This window comes from Procambarus clarkii, chromosome 64, assembly GCF_040958095.1.
Source record: "Procambarus clarkii isolate CNS0578487 chromosome 64, FALCON_Pclarkii_2.0, whole genome shotgun sequence".
Classification (NCBI taxonomy): domain Eukaryota; kingdom Metazoa; phylum Arthropoda; class Malacostraca; order Decapoda; family Cambaridae; genus Procambarus; species Procambarus clarkii.
Window position 1 is genome coordinate 18,443,267 of NC_091213.1, and position 12,014 is coordinate 18,455,280.

Sequence of the window (12,014 nt, forward strand, 5' to 3'; positions counted from 1 at the left end):
GGCGCCAGCTAGCTGGAGAGTTAGTACTAGACTATCACAGTTGGACTTGGCGACCTTGCCCCGTCTCTAAGCCCTTAATCCCCTTGTGAAGACCTTGCTGGAACCCAGGTCAAGAGTACTATTTTCCTGCCTGCTTGTCATCGAGGGCGTGTCCCACATTTTAGTAAATGCTTTAGCCTTCTTAAATAGTTTATACTGTTACAACCTCCTAGCTCAAGTATTTAGGAAACCGTGTGTTAATCTATTTAACATATATCTTCTTATCCCAGTCTTTTAATTTATAACTAACAATTTGAACCAATGCCTCCAAAAAAATTAAACAGCTACCTTATCTAACAATCCTTACACTCAGCAGATTGCATCAACAATATTTATCAACAATCCACATAAAAATCAAAATGCTGTTCCAATTATCCACATCCTGACTATTAGGTGCCAGTTCAGCAATCTTTTTAATGTCTGAAAACAAACATCCAATACCTGACTTTATATAACTATATTCAATATCAATATCCCTATCAAGAATCTAGCTAAAAATCATTGGCACCTCTGTCAACCGTGTGTTACCGTCTAGAACACGAAACACAACAAATTCAATTACATAAACAGAAATTTCAGTCTCTAATGAGAGGAACATTGAACTCCTCAACGTTCCTCAATGTGTTCGACTCAACACCTTTATTCCATATTAATGTCTACATGACATTCTCTCAACTTTAACAATAAAACACAATATTATATTTATTATTCAATACTATATCATGGTTCTTAGGTGAATATACAGCAATAAATTGTTCGCACTCTATCAAGTAAGAGTGTCAATGTTTATTTGGTCCGCCCCTCTTGCTCTAAAAAACACAGAACAAGAAATTAAAAAAAAAAAAAATCTAGATCCTCTTGTTATTGGCACGGTGCAAATACCTCCCGCTAGACAGTGATGTTTTAAAAATGTTCTATATATCCTTCCCCCAGAATTTCCTTGGTTTCAACATTTAACAATTTTTTCCCACAATTGTTCTTGAACCAAAAAAAAATCGATGATAATGTTAGGTGACTGACGTGTAGATAATTGTAGTTCCAATGACCATCAATTGTTGATTGTATAGAATCCTGGTCCTCTTCTACTCCATTCCAGTTTCTGCTGAAGGATAACAGACTGTCCGAGAACTGAGTGCTTGAGCGACGAGTGACAGCCCGTGACTGGCTGCCACCTGTCACTAAAAAAACGTAGCCCACAAAACAGTCTTGATAGAAAAGACTGAAACCGCAGTTGAACCACAGTAATGCAGGACTTAAAGGCACAACGATGTCTTGTGACGAAAGTATCTTCAGAGGGGCGTTGAGGTGGGTGGCGTGTTGACGAAACAAGTGGCTCCAAATCTTCAGTCACCATGGTACACGTCATCTCAGGCGTTTCTTGATGACACCAGACTACTATACCCTCGACACCATGCGTGTATACCCTTGTACAGTTAACCTTGGGCCGAGGAAGGCTGTGGCCCCCCACCTGTGGCGAGTCAACAGTACTCTGTAGGAAGCCCGTGTCGTTCATCTAGTGTCCGCCTCGATCCGCTTGCGTTACAATAGACGGGGAAACTATGGATCCATCGAGAGAATAATTAGTACTGCTACATGCTGACTCCCTTCCCGATCTCTCTACATTTACTTCCGGTCTGCTTGCAGTCTTGACGACGCAGCTGGTGGGTGGTGGTGACGTCGAGACAGCCACCCACGATGGTGTAAAACGTTGACATCTGGTGACTGCTTCATTGTGGACAGTATACTGAGCCAAGACAACCTCGTTAGTGACGTGAGGTGACGGCTGGGTAACTGGTGTAACGTCACACCCTACGAGTTACTGGGTCTGGTGAGGGAGGACTTTGTATAACGCACCTCCCCTCCCCCCCCCCCCCCCCCCCCCCCCCCCGATCTTAACAGACAGGATAGTCCTCCCAATCGTATTGTTGATCATGGTTGCACGTGTGGCTGGAACAACTGGGCAGCAGTGCAAAACAGACCTGGGAAAAGACAGATAACCACATGGCGGAAGCATGGATATAACTCGCATGGATATAACTCGCATGGATATAGCATGGAAAATCCCAGAGCAAGGTAAAAGTCTGCTACCTGATTCAAGCACAGTTAATAAATCCATATCATTGCCTCTACAGGAAAATCTAATGAATTCTAAATAATACTAACTAGCATGACCAATAATACTGCTAGCATGGTAAATCTTCAACTATTGATATGGACAGTTCTTTCCAACCGGTCCTCAAATACTCCCATTATGACAAAATTTACAGGGCCTGCTCTCTTAATTACTCTGTACGGCCCCGCCATCTAGGAGATAGTTTCCTACTCTGATTGGCGGCTGCAGCTTCATTCAATCTCAAGACAAGCCTGCCCTCCTTCAATTCCAGAGGTCGTACATTCCTGTCATAATCGTGAGCATATTTATCCCGTGTTTTTCTTGAAGCCTCCGCTCCGTTGATGTTGTGGTTGTTTTAGATTTAGTTACTCAAAACGAAATGTCCATGTAGCACGGGCTATGGTAAGCCCATAATCAATTCTCCAAGCATTCCTCATTTCATTAAGAACATCTAAAGGATAATCTTCTCCATATGCAACATTGTGCAAGCAGACCTGAAGGGAAATTGCATGATTGTCCATTGAACAAAAGAAGGGGTTGGGTATTAATCGACTGTTGGATAGCAGTATTCAGAGCCAGCTGAACATAGGGCAGGTGCTAGTCAGATGAGTTTGCATCGCGTTCAGCAAGGATTGCAAGCATAGCTTTAACTGAACGGTTAGTACGTTCCGTCATCCCGTTTGCCTGAGGGTGGTAAGCTGTTGTAAAGGCTGAGATTGTCTCTAAGACTTTACACACATCTCTATAAAAAGATTTCCGTTGAATTCCTGACCTCTGTCAGAGACAAAAACTTTAGGGGATCCAAATACCATTACAACCTATTCAAGAACGCTATTGCAACCGTACGAGAGTCTTACTGAGGTATTGTGATCAAGGTGGTTTATCTGGACAGATGGTTCACTAATACCAACACATAGCGACTGCCTGAATGGCTGCAATGGAGATCAATCAAATCGGGGCCCACTCGGTCTAGCGGTTCCGAAATAACTGGAAATTCCTGTATTGGAGCTTGTACCTTAAGGGCACCTTTTCTCCTCTGGCAATTAGAACAAGTCTTGTCGTACTTAATTACCTTCGACAACATAACCGTGAAATAAAATAGCGACTTTCAAGTAAGTTCTATAAATCCCCGGGTGACCTGCAATCTTAGCTATGTGTGCCAGTTATAATGCTGATGATCTTAATTCATCTGAAATAACTAGCTGGAATATTTCTCGATCTGCCTGCGACATTCGTGGTCATTTTGTACGTTTCTTGAAAATGTGTGTTAATACTCTGTGATCCGTGTAGATTACAAAATGACGTTGAAAAAGATTAGGTTGTTGACGTTGAAATTAGATTAGGACTAACTGACTCTACCACTGCGAGCGCCTCCCGACCCGTGGCCGAATAACGAACTTCTGGTCCCTTGACCTTCCTACTGAAATAGGCTCCTGGATGAGGGAGATTTTCATTATCTCGTTGCATCAAACATCCACCAATAGCTCTGCCACTGGCATAACGGCGGCGTAATGGACGAGTTAGTTCCTTGTAACTCAATAACGCCCCTTCTGCAGAGATGAATGGGTCCAGCCCAGCAGGTAAGGCCCTACAGAACAAGTGTTTAGCGAAGCGTTCTGCCTCAACCTCATTGTACCCCAGTTCCTTGGTAAGGTTGTCAACCCTACTCATTATCACGGTACCAAAATCTTTCAATGTGCCGCAGTTCTCCTTCCTAAGAGACTGAAGGTATAGATGAACCTCGCCTGCCGTAACCTTCTCTTTATACTTATCTCTCACCGCCTGAACAAATTGAGGCCACGTCGTCAGGTGACGAAACTCTTACAGCTTCGCCAGTGGACCAGCTACGTCCACGCAAACCCCGGTAGCTAGAGTATCCCATAATTAGGAAAGGCCTCCAGCACTGAGCTCAATTGCCACAGCCAGTCTTCCACTCGGCGGTTTCGCTCCACCTTGTTCGACGGCAACTCCGTACTTACTAGTGTCGGTAACGTCATCTTTGGAATTAGACTCAAAATACCCGGTACCTATGAAGAGAGAGATTGTCCACATTGGGGGGGCCCCTGGTACTGGTTTATGTCGGAGGGTGTGGTCTGACCCGGGAAGGGTAAGCTATATGTGGGAGTTGTCAGGGGTTGGTGTTGGAGTATCTGGGGTTGAGGTTGGTATTGAGTTGACTGAGGTTCAGGTTGATATTGGGTTACCTGGGATTGAGTTTGGCATTGGGTTAATTACCATACCTCGACCAATTACCAGTCAAACACTTCAGACTGTTATGGTATCTCTCCTGTACTATTCTGTTCGCTCCTGTTGTATCTCTCCTGTACGCTCCTGTTGTATCTCTTATGTACTCTCCTGTTGTATCTCTCCTGTTTCCTCCTGTTGTATCTCTCCTGTACGCTCCTGTTGTATCTCTCCTGTACGCTCCTGTTGTATCTCTCCTGTACGCTCCTGTTGTATCTCTCCTGTTCGCTCCCGTTGTATCTCTCCTGTACGCTCCTGTTGTATCTCTCTTGTTCGCTCCTGTTGTATCTCTCCTGTTGTATCTCTCCTGGACGCTCCTGTTGTATCTCTCCTGAACCCTCCTGTTGTATCTCTCCTGTTCTGTTCTCTTCTGTTGTATCTCTCCTGTTGTATCTCTCCTGGACGCTCCTGTTGTATCTCTCCTGAACCCTCCTGTTGTATCTCTCCTGTTCTGTTCTCTTCTGTTGTATCTCTCCTGTTCTCTCCTGTTATATCTCTCCTGTACTCTCCTGTTGTATTTCTTTTGTACTCTCCTGTTGTATCTCTCCTGTACTCTCCTGTTGCATATCTCCTGTACTCTCCTGTTGTATTTCTTTTGTACTCTCCTGTTGTATCTCTCCTGTTGTATCTCTCCTGTTGTATCTCTCCTGTACTCTCCTGTTGTATCTCTCTCTTGGACGTTACTGTTATATCTCTCCTGTACTCTCCTGTTGTATCTCTCATGTTCTCTCCTGTACTCTCCTGTATTCTCCTGTTGTATCTCTCCTGTACACTCCTGTTGTATCTCTCCTGTACGTTCCTGTTGTATCTCCTCTCCTGTACTCTCTTGTTGTATCTCTCCTGTACTCTCCTGTTGCATCTCCTCTCCTGTACTCTCCTGTTGTATCTCTCCTGTACTCTCCTGTACTCTCCTGTACTCTCCTGTTGTATCTCTCCTGTACTCTCCTCTTATATCTCTCCAGTAGGCTCCTGTTTTATCTCCTCTCCTGGTGTGAGTGTGAGACTGAGATCCTGTACTTACCTAATTGTGCTTGCGGGGGTCGGTGTTCCTTGCTCAGTCTTCGTAACTCAGTCATAAGTCTTAATACCTTATACTGTAATAATACTGAACCTTTCCCCTTGTTCAAGTTAAGTTTTACGTCTCACGTCGTATCAGACGCCTCGGTCGAGGATTCAGGGGCATCGTAACTACAGGAATACGTTGAGGAACGTAGACAATAAGCGTACCGAAGGGCCTGATGAAGAAGACTTCTTCATCCCTCAGAGATTTGTCACTATTCTCCAATTAAGGTTATTACTGAGCCCGGAACAAATACTCTATGTGCGCTTCTTCACAAGCAAACACTACAGTATTGACGTTCCTTTGGCGTGATCCCTGACTCTATTAAATGACGCTTTGGAAATAAGTGTAATCCTATCAATGCCTTTTAAGGATTACTTGACGCCATTAATACCTTGCGACACCCTTTGATCCAATTAGCTTCTCTTTGGACTAGCAACTCTGGAAAGGGATTCTCATTTAGGTATATTAATTTTCAGGTAAAGTTTATTTTTGCTCTCTACTCTGTCAAATTCTCCTCCGCTCTCTCAACTCTCCCAACTCTCTTCTTTTGTTTCCCTCTCTCTTCTTCTTTTCAACCCTCCTCTCCTATCTCCCTCGCATTCGTTCTTCCCATCCTAACCACCTGTCTCCCCTTCCCTTTCCCCTTTCCTCTCCCCTAATAAATCCCCAACTTCTATCTGTCAATCTATCCAATCAACTATCTTTCCATCCGTCCATCAATCCATCCATCTGTTCATCAACCTATGGATGAACAAATGGATCATCTGCCTATCTATCATCTCTCAGTCCATCATCTCTCCATTGATCAATACATCTACCTGTCACTCTATCTATATATTTGTCCCTATATCCATCTATGTCTCTCCCTATCCATCCATTTGTACATCCATCTCTGCATACACCTCAGTCACACAGTCAGGCGCAGACAACACAGTGAACGCCTGTGTCACCTGGAGCTCCGACTGTGCTCTCGTAATAATTATGGAAGATGTAGTGAGGAGCTCTGAGGACCGAGTTGGATTCTCTACGGGAGGGACTAAGGCAGATGAAACACCGTGTCTACCGTCAAGAGAAAGAAAAGGAGGAGAGCAGCATTAGGAAGTCTTCGTCATGGAGTGTCGCAAAGGAGGAGAACTAAAGAAGACTCTGACAAGGCCGCCTACAGCAGTCCTAAAGACCTCCAACTCATTCGCCGTGCTGGAAGACGAGTGATGTATGGAGACTGCAGTTCACCCGAGAGACAAGGCAACAAAGGGAGCGCCGGTAAATGAAGAAGCTAAAGGAATTTTAGTTTTGGGTGATTCCCAGGTGAGGCTTTTGGATAAAGCTTTTAGTGCCAGAGAATGTAGGAACAGGTTAAGGGTTTGTTATCCTGGAGCAGGAATTGAGGATATTGTAAACAATATGAATGATAATATGGCTGGAAATTAGAAAAAAAAATATTTGTATCAGTGCCGGTGGAAATGAAGTAGGATTAGTTAGGCGTGAGGCACTGATATAGAGATGTAAGACAGCAATATAGTTAGTTAGGAGCAAGGCAGGAATCCCGATCATATGTGGCATTCTTCCAAGAAAGGGAGTTGAAAATATATGGTTGTCGAGGGTACTTTGTGTGAATTGCCGACAGGACAAATATTGTAAATCAAATGCAATATCATCCATTGATAACTGGGAACACTTCCATGGAAAGATAGTAATACACTTAAGTTATATTACACGAACAGTAAGAGTCTGAGAAACAAATTAAATGAGTTAAATGCTCTTGTCTGCACAGAAACAATAGATATTATTGTACTTTCAGAAACATCGATGAATATAGAAAACAAAGAAATATTAGCTGAATATCAAATAAATGGAATAACACTGTTTCATACTGCTCGATATATTAGACAAGGAGGGGGAGTAGCAATATATGTTAGGGGAAAATTTGAAATGTGGTCTCAAAGAGGGAATCAAAACGGAGCCACTGAAAACTGAAAAGTAACAAACTATCTGAATATAACAAAAGATCAGACTAGAACAAGAATTCGTCCAACTGTTTATTTGTCCAAATGTTATTGTCCAAAAAATAAAAGAGACAAGGAGGGCAAAAAAAAAAAAAACTTTGAAGTTTGCATACCAGGGCAAGCAAAGACAAATCCTAAAGTTTTTTTTTTCAGTTATACCGAACAAAGATTAGGGAAACAATAGCTCTATTAAAAACTGAGACAGGTCAGATTACTGATAATGACGAAGAGTTGAGAAATATATTTAAAAAATATTTTATCTCTGAATTTACTAAAGAGGAACTTAACATTATGCCTTCAGCCGAATAAGTTTGTTGGTGGGGAAGAGGATAGGTTGACTAGTATAGCAATTACCATGGAGGATGTTATTAAAGAAATAGTAAAATTCAAACCAAACACATCACCAGGGCCGCAGGAAGTGTTTGCCAGGGTGCTTAAGGAATGCAAAGAGGAGCTTTGCGAGTCATTGTCTAACATATTTAATAAATCATTAGAGTCAGGCAGAGTGCCAGAGTCGTGGAAGATTGCTAATGTGGAACCAATTTTCAAGAAAGGAGATAGATAACTTCCGTCAATCAATCGGTCAATTAACTTAAGGTCTATTGTGAGAAAGTAGCTTGAATCGATACTGCAAATACCATTGTTCTTCATCTTGAAAAATATAGATTAATTTGTGATTCGCAACCTGGTTTTTACTAACGGCCGTTCATGTTTACCTAATTTGCTATTTTTTCTTCCAGCATAGTTGAAGCAGTTGATAGTGGTAAGGTTTGTGATGTTGTGTACCTTGACTTTAGCAAAGCTTTTGACACACTGCCACATGAAAGATAACTGAAAAGGTTAGAGACTCACGATTTTGCTATATTGGTGCTATATTAAGTTAGATTAGGGCATGGCTATACCAAAGGAAACAGAGAGTTAGTAAAAATGGAGTTAAGTCTGAGTGGGAAAATGTTGTAAGTGGAATACCTCAAGGCTCTGTCCTGGGACCTCTGTTATTCATAATATATATAAATTATTTAGACTCAGGTCTGAGCAGCAATATTTGTAAATTTGGCGACGATACGAAAATCGGAAGTGAAATAAACACTTAAAAAGACTCACTATCATTTCAAATCGATCTAAATAGGGGTTTAAAATGGTCAAAATATTGGCACATGCAGTTTAATGCTGACAAATGTGAGGATTTGATGCTAGGTAATGATGATAGAGTTACAAGATGCAAGCTATATGGTGTTGACATTCCGAAAATAGATTGATAAAGGGATCTGGAAGTTATGATTAGTAAGAATTTACAACCAAAAATCAATGGATAAATATTCGCAATAAGGCAAATAGGACACTGGAATTTATTTATCATAGGATTAGTAATAGGACATCTGGTGTTGTTCTTCAGCAATATCTTTGTCTTTGCCTGTCCTGCTTTGCAAACTTCGTAGTTTCGTTTTGCCTCTCCTTATATCTTGTTTTAACATTTCTAACCAGTTGGCCGAATTCCTGTTCTAAACTGACTTCCCCATTCTTAATCCTTTTGTACCAAGCTCACGTTCTACCTATAAGGTTCTTCAAATCCTTTGTTATCCATTTCGGGTCATTATTATTCGATCTATTGAATTTGTATGGTATACTACGTTCTTGTGCTTTGCTCGGATGTTTTTAAATAAGTTATATTTTGAATCTACATCGAAATCCCTTTTTTTACATCACCCATTGCTGGGTTCACGTCCTGCTCCTAGACCGGCCCACCTCCCATGCCCATGACTTTCCAATATATTTCACCCCAATAAAATTTTATGCAATTAAAATCAGCTTTTCGAAAATCTGGCACTTTAACAGAATTTTCTTCTACAAATTTATTAAATTCTATGCTAAATCTGATTTCTCTGTGATCACTGTTCCCTAACTCACTCCCAATTTCGATGTCAATAATTTGCGTTTCCCTGTTAGTTAACACTAAGTCTAAAAAATAATTTTCATACATTGGTTTCTTAATGTGTTGCTTAAGGAAGCAATCGTCAATTAACTCTAGAAAATCTTCTGCTTCATTATTCCCTGTTTTGTTAAGCCAGTTTATTCCACTTAAATTAAAGTCACCCAAGAAACAAATACTGTTAGACCTAGATGCTCTAGATATTTCATCCCATAGATGCTTTGCTTCCATCATGTCTAAGTTTGGTGACCTGTATGTAGTTCCTGTTATAAGATTTTTACCTTTTTCGTTTAATTCTAGCTAGAAATTCTAGTTTCTGTGTGTGGCACAGTTTTAATTCCCTCTTTGAGACTACATTTCAAAATTTCCCTAACATACATGGCTGCTCCCCCACCTCGTCTAATAAATCTATCAGTGTGAAATAATTTAAATTCGTTTATATGATATTCAGCTAATAGTTCTCTGTTTTCTACACTCGTCCTTGTTTCGGTAAGTGCAATAATATCCATTATTTCTGTGCAGACAAGAGCATTTAAATTTTTTATTTAGTTTTTTAGACTCCTACTGTTCGTGTAATATATCTTAAGTGTATTGTTATTTTGAGGTCCTTCTCATTCCCTGTTCATTTTGCGATTTTCTCCTCACCAACACATACTTTTTCTTACTTCATATATTATTATAATATGTACGAAAAATATATACAGTGAGAAAATTCACCCAAAGAATGTATTACGTTTACGATATTTTTCTGGGTTTGAAAATATGGTCAAGGCCTTGAAACTTTTTTAAATACATGCATTGTTTAATTACGAAAATACTGTTGGTAAACTATTAGAAACAGCCCTCGTAGTGATAATAATGCCATTTATAAAATACTTTGTAAAGACTGTAATAGGTACTATGTTTTGCAAACATCTAAAGATTTGAAATGTAGAATTTCGCAACATGAATTCTCTGTAAGACATGGCCAATTGTCTAATGCTTTGTTTGATCATTTGTCAGAAAATTCTCACCAAATTGATTGGGAGATGGCTTCTTCAATAGCGATTTGTAAAATCACTTTCAATAGGAAAATAATTGAATATGCTTTAATACAAATTACAAAGTCATGTAGTTTGAACATTAGCAGTGGTTTATTTAATTTAGATCCATTTTTGATTGATCAGTTAGAGGGCAATTTGAGTAGGATCATTAATACACATTTGTCTCACTAATTCATTGTTAATATCTACTATCTTATGCTATTATTATTCATGTATGGGCCTATTGGCCCATATGATGCAGATCTTATTTATATCCTTCTAATCCCATTCATATATTTGTCATTGTACCTCACTTCACTTCACCTCTCTCTCCTGCCTATATGTCCAAACTTACCGACTAATAAATCCTTCCTTCTGAAGATGTATTATTAAAATACGAAAGTACTTAAAGAAACTTCTGTTCAATTCTTCCTCCGTGGTCTGACACTGTCACATTTTTCCTCACGTGTTAATTTTCGTGATTTACATATATTTATCTATCTACCTATCTCTCTCTCTCTCTCTCTCTCTCTCTCTCTCTCTCTCTCTCTCTCTCTCTCTCTCTCTCTCTCTCTCTCTCTCTCTCTCTCTCTCTCTCTCTCTCTCTCTCTCTCTCTCTCTCTCTCTCTCTCTCTCTATATATATATATTTATATATATATATATATATATATATATATATATATATATATATATATATATATATATATATATATATATATATATATATATATATATATATATATATATATATATATATATATATGTCGTACCTAGTAGCCAGAACGCACTTCTCAGCCTACAATTCAGGGCCCGATTTGCCTAATAAGCCAAGTTTTCATGAATTAATTGTTTTTCGACAACCTAACCTACCTAACCTAAACTAACCTAACTTTTTCGGCTACCTAACCTAACCTAACCTATAAAGATAGGTTAGGTTAGGTTAGATAGGGTTGGTTAGGTTCGGTCATATATCTACGTTAATTTTAACTCCAATAAAAAAAATTGACCACATACATAATGAAATGGGTAGCTTTATCATTTCATAAGAAAAAAATTAGAGAAAATATATTAATTCAGGAAAACTTGGCTTATTAGGCAAATCGGGCCCTGAATTGTAGGCTGAGAAGTGCGTTCTGGCTACTAGGTACGACATATATATATATATATATATATATATATATATATATATATATATATATATATATATATATATATATATATATATATATGTCGTACCTAGTAGCCAGAACGCACTTCTCTGCCTACTATGCAAGGCCCGATTTGCCTAATAAGCCAAGTTTTCCTGAATTAATATATTTTCTCTAATTTTTTTCTTATGAAATGATAAAGGTACCCATTTCATTATGTATGAGGTAATTTTTTTTTTATTGGAGTTAAAATTAACGAAGTTATATGACCGAACCTAACCAATCCTACCTAACCTAACCTAACCTATCTTTATAGGTTAGGTTAAGTTAGGTAACCGAAAAAGTTAGGTTAGGTTAGGTTAGGTAGGTTAGGTAGTCGAAAAACAATTAATTCATGAAAACTTGGCTTATTAGGCAAATTGGGCCTTGCATAGTCGGCTGAGAAGT

The 12,014-nt window shown here is 39.4% G+C and overlaps 1 protein-coding gene across 1 annotated transcript; it reads right to left on the minus strand.

The window, feature by feature from the left end:
- Positions 1 to 4,495: 4,495 nt before the first annotated feature.
- LOC138354770 (uncharacterized) lies at positions 4,496 to 5,119 on the minus strand. Its single transcript, XM_069309262.1, has one exon. It carries the CDS (start codon positions 5,117 to 5,119, stop codon positions 4,496 to 4,498), a length of 624 nt encoding a protein of 207 aa, XP_069165363.1.
- Between the last annotated feature and the right edge of the window lie 6,895 nt (positions 5,120 to 12,014).